The sequence below is a fragment of the Oratosquilla oratoria genome, chromosome 32 (assembly GCF_046742065.1).
Source record: "Oratosquilla oratoria isolate Oo_2021 chromosome 32, ASM4674206v1, whole genome shotgun sequence".
In the NCBI taxonomy this organism is placed as follows: Eukaryota; Metazoa; Arthropoda; class Malacostraca; order Stomatopoda; family Squillidae; genus Oratosquilla; species Oratosquilla oratoria.
The window spans coordinates 12,248,191-12,266,577 of record NC_134808.1 but is presented as its reverse complement, the minus strand read 5'-3'; the positions used below and the strand labels follow the sequence as shown (position 1 = coordinate 12,266,577).

The 18,387-nt window shown below is 40.6% G+C and overlaps 1 protein-coding gene across 6 annotated transcripts in view; it reads right to left on the bottom strand.

The window, feature by feature from the left end:
- Positions 1-18,387, bottom strand: part of ClC-c (chloride channel protein 3) — a 350,410-nt gene that overhangs the window by 114,218 nt on the left and 217,805 nt on the right. For all 6 annotated transcript variants that reach the window (XM_076213815.1, XM_076213817.1, XM_076213820.1 and 3 more), the window contains 2 exons: positions 9,257-9,404; positions 9,022-9,161 (listed from right to left, as the gene is read on the bottom strand). In XM_076213815.1, the coding sequence (XP_076069930.1) occupies positions 9,022-9,161; positions 9,257-9,404 (288 nt within the window). The remainder of the gene's footprint in view (positions 1-9,021; positions 9,162-9,256; positions 9,405-18,387) is intronic.

Below are 18,387 nucleotides of genomic sequence, written 5' to 3'. Positions count from 1 at the left end.
AGAGCTCCATTCTGTAATGTTTGTAAGTTGCTTCTTTCACCTTCCCAATTGTTGGGAACCATGCTATGGAAGCATAGTATAGGGTGATTCTTATGAACGTGTTAGCATAAAGTGAAATGAAACTGAAAGAATATACTGAAGTTTCGAAGCATGTTAGGTAGGGTGTTGCAAGTGGTATTTATCTAATTGTAGTATACAGGAAGGGAGCAGTGCTTGCTGGGTCCCATCTCCTACCTGCCAATTTATCATACCTTGACTCAAATTTATGTACACCTATATCTTAATCCAACACTCGCCAACCACCACTTGTGCAGACCCAAGACATAAATCCATTTCATGAATTGGTGTTTTATGTCCTGGGTCAATTCCTGAAGTGGGATAATGTCCTGAGCCCACACATCTGCACAAGCAGCAGTTGGCGAATGTTTGATTAAGGATTAAGAGATCTAGGTGTACAGCTCCAACTTAATCTATATACTCATATTTGATTTTCAATTTCATATTCAGATTTCAAATCATGTATTGTTCCACCTTGGCTTATATCACTTTCTAAGTTATTCTAAGTATTTATATGTAGGAAGTCCTTCCTTACTTAATTACTGTATATATTTATTGTATGTGTATCTCCTTTATTGTATATGTAACACTTCTTTATTATACACGAGTACTTAATATCAACATATATTTATTGTAAATGTATTGTATGAGCCTATGTAGTCATTACATTATATAAGTGCCCTATACACAATTACATAACCGATTATATATACATCATTAGGCGTACGCTACAGGTGTATGTGTCTATGCCAATTTTACGTGCCATAGCATTAAGGTATTTAGTATAATGTTACCCTTAACCATTTTGCATGCACATTCCTCATTATATGTAATTGTTCCCTTATTTTTATATTATGTATATACCTAGAGATGTTTGTATATATTGTTTTGCCTAGTCTTTTCTCCTGCCTGGCAACAATGTATCAGGAAATAGGGCATGAGCGAGTCATAATGCCAAGGCTAGAACCCTAGCATTCACTGGTGACAGATTGTTTCCAGCCATACTTGTGTGTAGACCTATGCAATAAACTCCTACCAGAAAGTACAATGTGTTTGGCACTTACCACATATACATCTATATTGAAAACTATTTCTTCACATCCCTTAGACATGTGTTTTTTTTTTTTTTTTTTTTGTTCCCATGCCCTCTTAAAGCCCTCCCATCCTTAATCAAGAGATCTCTTCTGTCAATGCAATATACCTTTAGTGACCTGAACACTGTAATCATATCACCCCTTTCTTTTTGATCTTTCAAAATAAGCAGACCCAGTATTTTTTCGTCTTTCCTCATATGGTTTCTTTGCTAGGCTGGGATCCAGTTTGGTTTGCTGCCCTTTGTATTCTCTTGATCTTCTTTATATCCTTCACTCTGTGTGGAGACCATACTACTGATGCATATTCCAGTCTTGGATGGATTTGGGTTTCTATGCTTTTTTCATCATCTCTTCATCCATATAATGAAAAGCCATATTAATCTCTCTCACAATCCTGTTTTTTATCAACATTCCCAAATTTTTCCACTCTTTCACTTTGGTAATGGGTTCTCTTCCCAGGGAAATGTTTAAGGATGGTCTTTAGCCACCATTGCCCATTTCCAGTACTTTGAATTTTTTGGTAGTGAAATTCATTTTCCATGGCTCCATACAAAAATAGTGTCTAGATCTTTTTGCAATAGTCTACAAGTCCTTGTTTTCACTCTCATGATATTTGCATCATCTGCAAACATGTTGGCATAGCTTATACCTTCCATCATGTCAGTGACATGGACAAGAAACATTATTGGTGCAAACACCAACTTAATCCTGCCTCTGATCCTGCCACAAACACAGTGTCGTCTGCAAACAACTGCCTCACCTCCCACTCACTACTATCTTTAACCATTGCCAATCCCCTGCCTATCACCCTCGCATTTACCTCTTATACCATCCTATCCATGTACACATTGAACAACTATGGCAACATGACGCAGCTCTGACACAGACCCAACTTTACCTCAAAAACTCACTCTCTCCATTCCCAATCCTAACACAACCTCTACTACTCTCATAAAAATTTAGCAGCTTTCCCCAATCCCATATATCTGCAATACTCACACATAAACAACCTACCACCCATACCACACAATACATTAACCCATTCACACCCACCCAGATCACCAAGCATTCAAGACACACCACCAAACTCAATATATGCCCCAGATAAAAATCCTTCTTAAGAGAAGAACCACATTGGCATGCTTGTGTTCAAGTTACCATCCAATTCTATGACAGTATCATCACAGCATAGGCCTAGACACGTATAATCAAACTGCCCTAGATGCAACTACCACAGAGAAGACAATAAAACCGTATCATAGAATACATACATATACCAAAGACTTTTCCCCCTTACAAAGGAGGAAGCCAAAAAACAAAGGCATAAAAACCACTCCCACCCATTCCATTCCCACATACTCCACTCCCATCCACCCACCTCTCTCCCTCTTATCTGGGTTCCTCCTGGATGACAGGTTGTCCCTGCATCTTGCTCAGTCCCCTGGGTCTGAAGCAGTGTTGCAAGACACAGTACATCCACAGCAAGGCTGCTTCATTAAATTGGTGACCCCCCACCTCTCTGTCCCTTCATGCAGAAATGGAGAAGATGGGGAGAATTCCCTTCGGGCTGCATCAATTTATTTTTCACACATACTCCATCACCCCACATTCCCTTCCCATTCACCCTCATGCATCACAGCATCATCCATACACAACCATTCTCCATTCACCCCTATCTTCTGTCTTTTCCCATCTTTCCTCAACATACATTTCCCTCTTTCCCAATGCCCTTTTACATCATCCATCCATCTCATCCTTGGTTGCTCCCTCATGTTCTCTCCTTCCACCTCTGCTTTCCACACCTCTTTTACTAATCTTTCTTTACTCCTTCTTTCCATGTGTCCAAACCATCCCAATACTCTTTCATCAACCCTATCTCCCAACTCCCTTTCCACCCCCGTTCTCCTCCTCACCTCCTCATTTCTCACTCTATCCAGCCTATTAACCTATCATAATTCTCAGGCATCTCATCTCAAACACATTCAAACTCCTCTCTAATGTTCCATGTTTCTGTCCCATACAGTGCTGTCAGCACAAACACTCCTTCAGAATATCAAGAAATCTTAAATTGGTGAAGTCAAAAAAGTTAACTTTGAAAGAGACCTTGGAGTAATAATCAGCAAAGACATGACACTGGACAAACATATCAATAAAATAGTCAGAGAAACCTTCAACCTATTAAGGTCAATGAAAGTGACATTTGACTACTTGGCTGAGGAAATGATTAAAAAAAATATTGGTTACAGAAATAAGACCAAAACTGGAGTACGCAGCAACACTGTGGACACCCAGTACTAAGAAGAATATAAAGAAATTAGAAAGAATACAAAGAGCAATGACAAAGTTGGCACCAACTCTTTCCAAATAACATACGAACAAAGATTGTCCAAATTGGAATTACCAACTCTGGAACAAAAAAGAGAAAGAGGAGATCTGCTGACTATCTATAGAATCATGAAAGAAATGAAAATCCTAGACAGGAATGATTTATTAAAATGGGACAATGGAAAAACAAGGACACAAAAAGAAACTCAAAAAAGATAACTATGGAAGAGATCTGGAAAAAAAAAAAAAAAAAAAAAACTTCCCATGCAGAGTACTGGATACCTGGAATAATTTAGATAAAGAAACAGTGTGTGCAAACACTATTCAAGATTTTAAGAATAAACTCGATGCTGAAAGATACAAAGATGGGTCACCATGAGCATAGCTCCCTTCCCATATAATACTAGGTAAATACAACTAGGTAAATATATAATCTCCTCTTAGCATCCATTCCCAAATGTCTATTTCTCATTACCCTTTTTAATCCTAAGCATTTACTTGCTTCTCTCAATCTACATTCTATCTCTACCTGCACTCCTCCCTTTATCATAAAATACCCTACACAATCCCTGGATAACAACACATTATTTCTTCTCTTGAGTAATTTATGGGCACATCTGGTGTCTGCTTCTGGTTACCTAGTGTTGTTGTTATTCCCTAGACTGGCTGAGCAGTCCCATCTCCCTGAGGAATGCCATAACTGGAATGGGGTTTTCCCATTAATCCCTTATAGAGTATATATTGTGTTGTTGGCATGCAAGACTGTTTACAATACAGTCTTTCATATTGTGTTATATAGTATGGAGGTGTTATATAGTATGGAGGTGTTACATATTGGATATCACCCCTCTGTGGTCTCCTTTCACTACTCTGTTGTTGTATCTATGGGCTGACTTTCTTTTGTGCTTTTACTTTATACTTTTTTTTCACCACTGTGTTTGTTACTTATGATTAGTCACTATTTTCTTCTTTAGGCCCCATGCCTCAGATCATCTGACTTAGTCAATTTCCAAATAGTGTATGTTTAGGAGAGGGTATGTAAACGGAGCTTAATTTTTCTTTCTTTTCTTCCCCAATATAATTACACTTGGTACTTTAAGTTACACCAAAGGACTCCCATCAGGTATCCTCAATTTAATTACTAGTTCAGTTCTGCAATGACATCATGATTTCTTTAGTCCATTGATCTTTACTTATATATTTAAGATCCTCCCCAAAGGGCGTGATTTTACACTTATGAACCAATTCAACTTTCTCCTCCTCTACCCTTTCTCTAATCAGATCCACCATTACAATCCCACATGCAATATTGTTGATTCAAGCAATCTGGAATTCAATAAACACTTAGTTTATATATTGTTACATCAGCATAAAAGTGAACAATATACAGCAATGAAATCAGGTCCTTGGCAACTGTCTGTAAACTGTTAAACAGAAAGTGAGCTTTCAACACCTTTGAACTGTTGTTTACCAAACACCCAACTCATAAAAATTAAATTCTTGCCACTTACCCCTCTTTTTATCAGTGGAACTCAGGAAGCTTAGACTGGATATAGTGGCTCACTCAGAGGTGAGAATAACAGGCAATAGCAAGATCAGTAGGGAGGGAATAACTGTTGGCAAACCTAGGTACACTGTTGTAAAGGTTACTCCAGATGATGAACATGATGCTAGTGAGGCTGAAGTACACCTTGGGCTTCATCTCTCTTATTGCAGTATAATATGCTCCCAATGAGGTATATAACCTTGAAGAGATGTTCTATAATAAACCTGAATCTATCATTGACCATTGCCTGGCATGCGATACATTCATTGTTTTGGATTATTTCAATGTGATTTCTGCCATCATCAGAGTTGGCTATGAAATGTGTATTGGTCCCCCATGGTCCTGGAACCAGGAACATCAACAGTTCCCTCCTTCTGAACTTTGCAAAGTCCAGAAGACTGAGGCTTGCTGGTTCCTGGTTCCAGACAAGAGCCACACTGATGGACATAATTGAGTAATGCCAGAGGAGTGGCTAAGGAGATCAATCACACACTTGTTAGAAGCCTTTGGAAGATTCCACTGAACTACAGGGTTAATCAAAATCCTGAATTCTTTAGAATTAATCACAGACTTGTGGTTGCAACACTCAGATTGTGTGGCATTACAGTGCTTGCCCATCTAATGCTGACATGGGTTTGTTCACATCTGCTAAGTTTCAGGGGCCTGAACAGTCTGGGTTCACGCCAGGTAAGTCAACAACTGCATTATACACAATCATGCACGCAAACAACACAACATACACTCTATAAAGGATTTGTGGGAAAACCCAGTTTCGGCTGTGGCATTCCTTGGGGGAGACGGGACTGCTCGGACAGACAGTCTAGGGAACGACAACAACAACAACAACTGATCAGATCCTAGTACTTCATATTTTTGTGGAATGCTGATGTAAGTTTGAACAGGGGTTTCTTGCAGCTTATGTTGATCTTCATGGAGACAGGGGTGAATGGAGAATGGTTGTATATGGATGATGTGATGTATGAGGTGGAATGGGTGGGGGGATGGGGAGTGAGGTAGTGTGTGTGAGAAAAATTTGACACAGCCCGAAGGAATTTCTCCTTGTCTTCTCCTTTTCTGCATGAGGGGATGGAGAGAGGGGGTTGCTGAATTAATGACGCAGCCTTGCTATGGATGTGCTGTGTCTTGCAACACTGCTTCTGACCCAGGGCAGTGGACAAGATGCAGGGGAGTGGAGTGTATTAGGGATGGAATGGGTGGGAATGGGTTTTATGCCTTTTTCTTTTTGGCTACCTCCCTTGTAAGGGGGAAAAAGCCTTTGGTATATGTATGTATGCATCATGGAGTGCTCTGGGATCTGTAGATCTGCAGGATTCCTGCAAGAATTATTGACCTGACATCTGGCTTATAATCTGGGACAAAAAGTGCTGTAAAGCATGAAGGAGGCATGTCTAGCTTCTTTCCTGTTAATTCAGGAGTTAGGCAAGGGTGTATCATTGCCCCAACACCTTTCAAAACCTGCATGGACTGGGTATTGGACAAAGTTGTTGATCAATGTCGTTGTGGAGCATCTATTGGCATCACCAAGGTCAATGACCTTGCTTTCTGATGCTCCTGTCCTTCTTGTGGAGTCGTTGGAGGTCCTGGTTGCAGCCCTCAAGTCACTGTGCAGGGAGGCAAAACCACTTGGACTTCAGATCTCCTGGACCAAAACCAAGGTTCAGGATTTTTGGGGCTTACTGGATGACACAGTTCAGCCTGTTCATGCATGTGGCGAGGACATTAAGGTCTTTGAAAGCTTTACATACCTTGGTAGTGTAGTGCATAACAGTGGTGGGTCATGTCAGGAAGTACTTTGAAGGGCTGGCATTGCCCATGGTGTTATGGACTCATTCAACCAGAGTATACGCTGTTGTTATTTATGCAGGAAGAATAACATTCAAACCTTCAAGTTACTTGTGCTCCCTATCTTGCTATACAACTGTATTTAACTAGTTTTACCAAGTTGTATTTCATGGGAAGAGAGCTATGCTTGTAGTGACCCACTTTTGTATCTTTCAGCATCAAGTTTGATCTTAAATTCTTGTATAGTTTTTGCACTCACTGTTTCATCATTCACTTTGTTACAGATATCTACCACTCTGTGTGGGAAGTTATTCTTTTTCAGATTTCTTTTGTAACTATCTTTTTTAAAAAAAATTTCATGTCCTCTTGTTTTTCTTTTCTCCCACTTTAGTAAATCATCTCTATCAAGGACTTCCATCCCTTTCATAATTCTGTAGATGGTTAGTAGATCTCCTCTTTCTCTTCTTTGTTCCAGGGTTGGTAGTTCGAAGTTTGGCCAATCTCTGTTTGTATATCTATTTGGAGAGCATTGGTATCTTTCTTGTTGCTGTTTGAATTCTTTCTAATTTCTTTATGTTCTTTTTAGTACTGGGTGTCCATAGTGTTGCAGCATACTCCATCCTTGGTCTTACCAATGTAACTAATATTTTCTTTACCATTTCTTCATCCAGGTACTTTATCAAACGCTTTCTCTTGGTTGCGGTACACAAAATCCACCCAACTCTCCTCTCTTGCTGCACATCAGTCACTTGAGTAAAAGCTTTTAAGGTTTGACACACATGACCTTCCAAATCTGAAGCCAAATTGACAGTCTCCCAGAATGTACTGTACATATCTTTAAGATATTTGGTCCATTGATATTACACATGATTTAACTATTGTGCTGGTCAGTCTATAATTTAGTAGTGTTTCCTTACTTCCACCTTTGTGAATTGGATCTTTATTGATTTAGACAAGGCTTTTGACAGGGTAGACAGGGAGGTACTGTAGGAGGTATTGCATATACACTGATAGAAAACACTGATAGAAAACCTTAATGCACATGCATGAGCAGCCAGAGTCATATGTGTCAACTCAGTTACTGGCCAGACACACTTGAGTGAAGGTGTGTACTATTTGACCATTGCATTAAAAATGACTGAGCAAGTAGATCAGTGAATCTGTGTCAAGTTTTGTTGCAAACTTGAATATTCATCAGCAAAAACTATTTGAATGATTAAGAAGGCATTAAAGAATGATTCAATGAGTGAAGCATAGATAAAGATGTGGTACAAACACTTCATAGAAGGCCGAGCATCTGTCAAAAGTGATCCACATTCTGAAAGGGAAACAAATGGGAGATCGATGTATGTGGGTGGGTGTATGCCTTGGCTGGCTACCTCCCTTATGAAGGGGAAGCCTTTGGTATATAGACAGACCTTTTACAATGCCTTATAACAATCCAAGCCACCCTGTCTGATATGATACTGAATTTCATTAGGTTACCAGTAACTTCTCAATTTATTTAGAATCCTACTTCATTGGACCTTTCATTCTCATTATTGCTACAGTAGAATAGGTGGTGACTATCTTGTAGTTGCATCAGTTTTTCTTCCTCCCTTTGGACTTTGCTTAGTCCCATGATTTCCCACTTGATGGTCTCTGGTTCTTTAATTGAACTCTCCTGCCTGTGGTTTCCTGATCAGGTTCTCATATTGTAGGTGTAGATATTCCTTTAGTTCATGTTGTTCAATGTCCAAGATTTAGATCTGTTTGGACAATACTTACATTCAGAGGCATACTGCCCATAAGAATTGGAGACATGGTTGGACCTCTGAGGGATGATAATCCAAAAGGAACACTCATGAAAATACTGTTTTTGTAAGCCATATTTACTGTGAGAGGTGGCAGTAATCTTGCCTCCCTGCCTGGTTTCTTGCGAGATATTTTTTTTTGTGCCAACTAATTCAATATATTCAGTGGAGCCCTATATAGGGTACCCAATAGTTCATCCCATTATAATAAGGGTACCCCATATCTTTATGATTAATGTCCCTGTTTGTCATCAGGGTCCTGTGTGTGTGATCATCTCTGTCTCATCATTCATACAAAATCTGTTCAACATGGGTGACCCTGCCAAGATTCTTTATCAACATAGTTCTTGTAGTCATTAAAATATCTGGTACTCTTAGACAATCACAAAGTAAAATTCCATACCTCCTCTAAGCTGAAGAGGACACCACCAATGGGAGCTCCAAAGGCAACAGATACACCAACAGCTGCTGCAGCAGATAGAATCTCCCTTTTCTTTGCCTCATTCTTACCATACTTGGGAAATAGGTAAGAAAGAATATTTCCTGAAAAACAGAAATTATGATAAAAATAAATTAATCTTATGCTGAAAAAATTCACATAATCAGTATAAACCATTAGTACATTCCCTCTCTCCTACCTATGCAACAGGATACGTGTACCAAAGGGCCTTCCTTTCCCAATGATAAGCCTGCTGACACAGCAAGTACCATACCCAAAGACTTTATCAGCAGTGTCCACTTTCCCAAATAGCCTCGTATGATAAAGCCACTCAAAATCGTTTTAATCTGTAACACAGAAAAATATTAACATAAAATACTTCTGCTCAGAAAACTGGTCAAACAACACCTATGGGACTTAAGAACACTACAATAAATATTTCATGACAACTGGTTTCCCACCAGGCACAAATTACCTAAATGCATTGATTTGTGAAATAGGCTGAAATTTTTATTATGAAATAAAGTTTAATAATAATGAATATCTGCCACTTCACAATTGATATTTGGAGTAATAAATAGAGGGGTAGGGGTGGGCAGGGCTAAAAAGAGTTGGCAGATATGGTTGATCAATGAATAATTGGACGGTTTAAGAATATGTAAAGTAGTGAAAATACTAGCAAAATGACTGTTGAAAGCAGAGGCACATACATACATATACCAAAGGCTTTTTTCCCCTACATGGGGGGGGGGTAAGCCAAAAAGAAAAAGGCATAGAAACCACTCCCACCCATTCCATTTCCTATATATTCCACTCCCCTCCACCCTCCTTCTTATCTTGGCACTTCCTGGATGACGGGTCATCCCTGCATCCTGTCCACTGCCCTGGGTCAGAAGAAGTATCGCAAGATACAGCACATCCACAGCAAGGCTACTTCATAAATTCGGCGACCCCCCTTCTCCGTCCCCCCCCATGCAGAAAAGGAGAAGACGGGGAGAAATCCCTTCGGGCTGCATCAAATTTTTTCTCCATACATACTTCCTCATCCCCCATCCCCCACCCACTCCCCCTCATGCATAACAGCATCATCTATACATAACCCTTCTCCATTCACCCCTATCTTCTCTCCTCTCCCATCCTTCCTCCACAGACATTCCTCTCTTTTGTAATGCCCCTTTCACCCCATCCATCCATATCATCCTAGGACACCCCCTCATATTCATTCATTCCACCTCTGCCTTCCACACTTCTTTTACTAATCTTTCTTCATTCATTCTTTCCATGTGTCCAAACCATCCTAATACTTTTTCATCAACCCTATCTCCCAGTTCCCTTTCCACCCCTGTTCTCCTCATCTCCTCATTTCTCACTCTATCTAGCCTAGTAACCCCAATCACACTTCTCAGACATTTCATCTCAAACACATTCAAACTCCTTCTCTCTTCTTCTCTCATGTTCCATGTTTCTTCCCCGTACAGTGCTGTTGGCACAATCACTCCTTCATATAACCTCCTCTTAGCATCCATTCCCAGATGTCTATTTACCATTACACTTTTTAATCCACCAAGGCATTTACTCGCTTCTCTCAATCTACATTCTACCTCCACCCCCACTCTTCCCTTTCCTGTCACATTCGCACCCAAGTATCTAAAACTATCCACTTCCTCCAGTCTTTCACCCTTAATGCTCACTTCCAGCTTGCTGTCACTCTCTCCCCTTGTACATCTCATCACCTTACTTTTGCCTACATTTATCTTCAGCTTCCTTTCACACACCTTCTCAAACTCTGTCACTAACTTCCTCAATCCCTCCTCTGATCCTGCTGCAACCGCAGTGTTGTCAGCAAACAACAGCAGGCTCACCTCCCACTTTTCTCCATTTTCTTTAATCATCTCCAACCCCTGACCCACTACCCTTGCATTCACCTCTCACACCACCCCATCCATGTAAAGATTGAACAGCCAGGGTGACATAACACATCCCTGACGAAGCCCCACCTTTACCTCAAACCATTCACTCTCTCCATTTCTAATCCTAACACAAGCTCTACTACTCTAGTAAAAACTCTTGACTGCTCTTAACAGCTTTCCTCCTATCCCATATATCTGCAGTACCTCCCACAGTGCCTTCCTGTCTACCCTGTCGTAAGCCTTTTCCAGATCCATAAAAGCCCAAAAAACATCCTTCCCCTTTCCTATAGCTTTCTCACATATCTGTCTTACCACAAAAATCTGATCTACACATCCCCTACCTGTCCTTAAACACACACTGTTCCTCACCAATTACTCCCTCTGTTCCTCTCTTAATCCTCTCAATCAAGAATCTCCCATATGCCTTCCCAACTACACTCAACAAGCTGATCCCTCTGAAACTACTACACTCACACTTGTCCCTCTTTCCCTTGTAAAGCGGAACTAAACAGGCACTCCTACAGTCATCTGGCACTACCCTCTCTTAAACAAACTTAACCCCTTCCATACGGTGCCGCATACGTAGGCGGCATGAGGAGCAAGTGGATACGCGAGGCTGCCATATCGGCGTCTTGATCATATTTATTGTAGTTGCCCCTGCGTAATGACATACTCTCTAAACTGTCTTCATCACATTTTCTATGGTTATCAAAATTCACGGGTGAAAGAGAGAACGATCGATATAAGCGGTGACTATCTTTTATGATGCGAGTATTATTACGACACATCGTACGTCTGGCAGCTAATGCTGCCCGCGAGATTTTGGCCTGTACTGAAGAGGTTAAAATAATCTCACCAGCCAGTCCACCATAACAGTACCTCCTTTCTTCAGACATTCTGCATGGCATCCATCCAACCCAGATGCCTTACCTGTACTCATTATCTTAACAGCTGCTTTCACTTTATCTTTCCCTATTTCTCCTCCATTTTCCTCACTCATCATTCTCATTTTCTTAGCGCTTCCCACTGCAACTACCTTTCCCTCCCTATCCTCCTTCACATTTAGCATAGCAACTCCCTAAATTACTCTGCCCACCTTCCTCTCACTGCCTTCTCTTCATTATCATCTCTCCATCTGCACCTTTTACCTTTTCTTCTCTACTTGATTCGCCTCCTCTTTCTCTTTTAATTTCCTTCCAAAACATCTATTTATTACTTTCAAAAATTTCTGTCAACCTCTTACCCCATTTCACATCTGCTCTCCTCTTTGCTTCCTTTATCTTATGTTTAACTTCCCTTCTCTTTACTCTGTACCTCTCATACAGGGTGGGGTGCGGAAACTTCCCGATTTGGGGATTGAATTATAAAGTGTTTACACTTCACAATTCTTTATTCTACTTTTATGTCTGTCACACAACATGGGAGATTTACTTTTACACAGTTCTAAAAACAATATCTTTTAAATGTCCACCTCCATTGTCAATACACTGATTCAGACGATTTCGGAAGCTTTGGTCTACTCTCTCTAGCATGGTGAGTGGTATATTGGCTATTTCAGTGCGGATGGCATTCTGTAGGTCTTCCAGGGTCTATGGACGGTCGTTATAAACCAGGGATTTGAGATAACCCCACAGGAAATAATCATAGGGGCCTAAATCAGGTGAGCGCGCTGATTTCCCTGAGAGGCGATTTAAACTGGTCAGCGCGCTCGCCTGATTTAGCCCCCTGTGATTATTTCCTGTGGGATTATCTCAAATCCCTGGTTTATAACGACCGTCCACAGACCCTGGAAGACCTACAGAATGCCATCCGCACTCAAATAGCCAATATACTGCTCACCATGCTAGAGAGAGTAGACCAAAGCTTCCGAAATCGTCTGAATCAGTGTACTGACAATGGAGGTGGACATTTAAAAGATATTGTTTTTAGAACTGTGTAAAAGTAAATCTCCCATGTTGTGTGACAGACATAAAAGTAGAATAAAGAATTGTGAAGTGTAAACACTATAATTCAATCCCCAAATCGGGAAGTTTCCGCGCCCCACCCTGTACAATTCCCTCGTCCTAATTTGTAGCCAATCTATGAATGCCTGCTTCTTCTCTTCTACACCTTTCTTTCCTTCCTCATCCCACCACTCACTACCCTTCCTTCTATTTTCTCCCGCCCTCCTTGTTCCACACACCATCTTTGCACACCTTATGACTCCCTCCTTGAACCATACCCATTCCTCCTCCACTCCTAGTTCTACTCTATACTTTACTCCCTCCCACTCCTCTTTCAGCTTCTTCTTATACTCTTTTTTTTTTCTCATTAAAGCAGTTCACTCTTAGTACCTCCCTACCTTCTGCCCTTTTCTTCTTTCTGCACCTATTCTCCACTCTCAATTTACCTTCCACCAGAAAATGATCTGATATTCCCCCTTAGAACATGTACATCCTTAACTCTTCCTACCATACTCCTGGTCACCACTATATAGTCCATTAACGCTCTATTTGCCACCCTTCCATCCACCATCCTCTCCCATGTGTACTTATGCTTGACTTTCTTCCTAAACCCTGTATTTGCTATCATCAACTCTCTTTCAAGACACATCTCCACCATCATTTCTCCACTATGATTTTCACCTGGAACTCCATACTTCCCAATCACTCCATCTATTGATTCATTTCCTACCCTAGCATTAAGGTCTCCCAATAGAACTACATTGACATTTCTCCCTAATCCCTCTATGCACTCATTTATATCTACTGAAAAAGCCTCCCTTTCCTTTACACTCTTCTCACTACCAGGCCCATATGCAATTACAAAAACCCACATCTCCCTTCCCAGGGATGAAGGATGAAGGTGAACTTCATCCACATCAACCTTGATGAAACCTCCTTCCACTCCACTACCCACTTACTTATCTCTTCACTTACGAGTATAGCCACCCCTTCTCTCCCTCGTCCCCTCTTCACTCCTGAGTACCTCCCAGCTACACTCCCGAACTCACAGTTGCCCTTTCCTTTCATTTTTGTTTCACTCAAAGCCAGCACATCCATCTTTCTTCTCACTAACATACTGCCTATCTCTTCCCTTTTACTCTCATCTGTACCACATCCATGCAAATTAAAAGACCCAAACTTTAGGGTACTGGATGGAGTATACTTAAGGAGCAGACAGAGAATGGGATGGAAGGATAGGGAGAAGGGGGCATTGTGCACAAGGAGAGTCTACAGCAGTTAGTGGCACAGTTTGGAGAGATATGTGATAGAAAAATGTTGAAAGTATATGTGGGTTAAAGGTGATGAGATGTACAAGGGGAGAGGGTGACAGAAAGTGGGAAGTAAGTCCTCTGTCCAGCAGAGGTGAGGTCAAGGGGTAGGTGCTGTTTCTTGCGGCATTGCTTATGAGCAAAGGGGGGGGGGGTAGAATGACCCTTCATCTACAAAGAGCTAAGATAAAAGGGAAAACAAATGCATGTTCAATAGGAGTGGGTTGGGTGAAGGGTGGGTGTATGTTTTGGTTAGGCACTCCTCTTATAAAGGGAAAGAGGTCTTTTGATATATGTATGTACAGTTGATATTTACACAAACTCCACCAATGCTAATCATAAGCTGTAAATTTAGTGAAAACATGGCATTACATCATCCAAAGGATAAGGTCTATTGATGAAATTTAATATCAGAGCTTACAAAAATCACCAAACAAGTGCTGGAGGGATTCAATGATAATAAAGTTTGGTTATGGTAGCAACAGACATACCACAACAAGAATGGGCTAACAAACTTCTTAGTCTTAACAAATAGTGTAAAATAACCAATTATCTGGAACATAAAGACTGTACAATGGAGTTCCACAAGGAGCAACATTCTCTCCTATGCTATCTAACCTTTTCACAAATGAATTCCCAACACCAGACCCAGAACATTACATGAAAATACTCACATACACAGAAGGAAATAAGAGATCAAATAAAAAGCCTAGATGTCAGAAAATCACACGGTCCTGATGAAATCGCAAATTGGATATTAAAAGAATGCATGGACAAACTGACTGACAAGATACACAAGATAATAGAGTTCTCATTAAAAAAGGGCAAAGTACCACAAGATTGGAAAAATGCAAACATAGTGCCAATACACAAAGGAGGAAACAGGGAAAGTCCTACAAACTTTAGACCAGTATCCCTCACAAGTACAATAGCCAAAATATGCGAAAAGATCATTAGAAGCACATGGATGAAACATTTGGAGGAAAACAATATATCAAATACAAAACAATTTGGATTTAGAAGTGGAAGATCGTGTGCCACAAACCTAATATGCTTTTACTCAAGAGTGATTGATATAGTTCAAGAAAGAGATGGTTGGGCAGACTACGCCTTCCTGGATTTGCAAAAAGGCTTTTGATGAGGTACTACATAAAAAATTAATAGACAAAATTGAAAAAATAGGAGGAATTTAAGGCAGTTTGTTGGAATGGATAAAGGACTTTTTAAATGGAAGAAAGATGGGAGTGGTTCTTAGAGAGAAAAACTCAAAATGGGAAGAAGTAAAAAGTGGCGTCCCCCCAAGGCTCTGTTCTGGCTCCCTTAATGTTTGCCATATACATAAATGATATGGACGAAGGAGTGAAATGTTACATGAACTTCTTTGCTGATGATGCTAAATTGCTCAGGAGAGTGACAACAGAAGAAGATAACAAATTGTTACAAGAGGATTTAGACAGAGTATGGGAGTGGAGTCAGAAACACGAAATGAATTTCAACATCAAGAAATGTAGCATAATGGAGGTCAGTAAAGGCAAAAATAGTCTCAGGAAACTATATGATTGGAGATAAAGAAGTCAAAAAAGTGAAATCAGAGAGAGACTTGGGAGTAATTGTCTCAAGTGACTTGACTCCTGACAAACATGTAAACAAGATATTTGGAGAGGCTTACAATTTGTTAAGGTCTATGAAAGTGGCCTTCGACTACATGGATGAAGGGATGGTTAAAAAACTAATTGTTGCATTAATAAGACCGAAACTAGAATATGCTGCATCATTGTGGGCACCTAGCACAAAGAAAAAAAAAAAAAAAAAAAAAATTAGAAAGAATCCAGAGAGCGGCGACCAAGATAGCACCTACACTATCAAATTTAACATATGAATAAAGATTGGAGAAATTACAACTGATAACACTAGAACAGAGAAGGGAGAGAGGCAATCTGTTGACCATCTTTAGAAATATGAAAGGAATGGAAGTTCTTGATAGGGATGACCTATTAGAATGGGACAAAAGAGAAACAAGAGGACACGCAAAGAAACTAAAGACAGTTATAGAAGAGACCTGAAAAAGAACAGCTTCCCACACAGAGTGATTGACGTCTGGAACAAATTGAACAGTGAAACAGTTAATGCCATAGCTCCAGGCCTGTAAAATACTACTAGGTAAATACAGATAACCTGACAAAAATAACCCAGCATAGCAACTACAAAATTTCAGCTATGAACACCCAAGCGTACTTGGACAAACAAGAACAATGGCTCAAATATAACAGAATGTAAGCTTCACCCCAAAATTCAACTTTATTGTTGTTGTTAAGGGCTGTAGTTTAGCACTGCTTTTACCCCTGTGAACAATCTTCTTCCACTGTCATGCATTATCTTGTATTTATTGTTGTTGTTAAGAGCTGTAATTTAGCACTGCTTTTATTCCTTTAATTTGATTAATAGTCCTGTTTTCTGTTGGAAGTTGTGGAGAAATGATAAAGGTACTGGTGTTTTGTTCTCCAGGATCTGGTGTAGTGTCCTTGCTGTTTGAGGAAGCAAATGACAGTAGGGGGTTGTTGCAAGGTGTTGTGCAAACTGCATATTCTTGTACAGTAGTATGTGTGGTAATGTGAGAACCTAACACTGGCACATGGGAAGGTAGTTTCCTGTCATGTGGCCATGTGTGAGGAGGGAATGTCTTGTTTGATGTAAGGTGCTATTTCAAAACATCAGCTATATTCATATGAGGATAGCCACGTGGATCTTAATTGGTTTTTTATTATTTCTTGGTTGCTTCCCCTTGCATCCTTGCTGTATGGCCAAGATCACCATTTGTAGGACCTTACAGTATTCACTGTCCTTGCTTGTGGGAGTTCATCATTGCTGATGATGACACTGCTGTGTGTGTAATGACATGTGAAAGTTCAACAGTTATGTCGCTGATGCCAACATATGTGGCTTATTTGGGAGCCACATATTTTGTCGCACAGTTGGCATGGGTGATGTTCCTTGGGAGGCCAGTCTCCCTCCACATGCTGGTGTCACTGTGTGCGGTTTTCTGCTCTCCTCAGGGACTGGACATCGTTCAGTTGCTTGATTGCTCTGGCACATACAATTCACCAGGTTGATCTGTCAGCAGCCAGAGCCTCCAGCTCTTGGGGATCTATGTCACTTTTCTTGAGTAGTTCTTTGGTATAGTCTTTGTACCTCTTCTTTGGGCCAGCCACATTTCTACTGTCTTCAGCGAGCTGTCCAAACAAGATCCGCAGTGGGAGCTGGTGTTCTGGCATCCTTATGGTATGGCCCAACCACCACAGGTGGTGTTGTGCCATAGTGGTTTCAATGCTGGTGGTTTGAGTGTGATGGTATAGTTCATCATATCCTTCCACGATACACCAAAAATCTTATGGAGACGATTTTAAAATTCTCTACGATGCGGTTCTGGTGGTTGTACAGGGTCCATGTCTCTGAGCCATACAACAAAGTGGAAATAAATACAGCCCTGTACACAGCAGCCTTTGTGTCAATTCTGTGGTTGTTGTTGGAGAAAAATCTATCTCGCAATCGGCTGAATGCTGATGAGGCAAGGTTTATTTTCCTTTGTAACTCCATGTCTACAGAGCAGTCTGGCATGAGTATACTGCCAAGGTATGTGAAGTGTTCCACAGTTTTGATTGGCTTACCATGTATGTGGAATTGGAAAGGTGCATGCGGTGGTTCCATGCACTGCACTAACACTTCCGTTTTGAGGCCCATTGCACAGTATGTGAAGAAAAAAACATAAAAAAAATTCTGCAGGGAGCCAACATCATGAGGAATGACAGCATGGTTGCCAGCATATTGAAATTTGATTACTTGTAAGGTGAAAACTTTGGTTCTGGCCTAGGGACAGCAAAGATTGAATAGATTTCCATCCAGTCAATATTGGATGGTCACACCAGCATCTTCCTCTAGAGAAGCATGACTTATGCTGGTTAGGGCTACCAGGAAGATGTTATACAGTACAGGGGTGAGGGCACAGCCCTGCTTTACTCCAACTTGAACTTCAAATGGATCTGATAGTGAGCCACACGCTTGGAGTCAAGCCTGCATGCCATCATGGAGGTTTTGGAGGACTCTGAGGACCCTTGAAGGAATTTCCATTCTCTTTAATAATGCCCATAATAAGACACAGTTCACAGTATC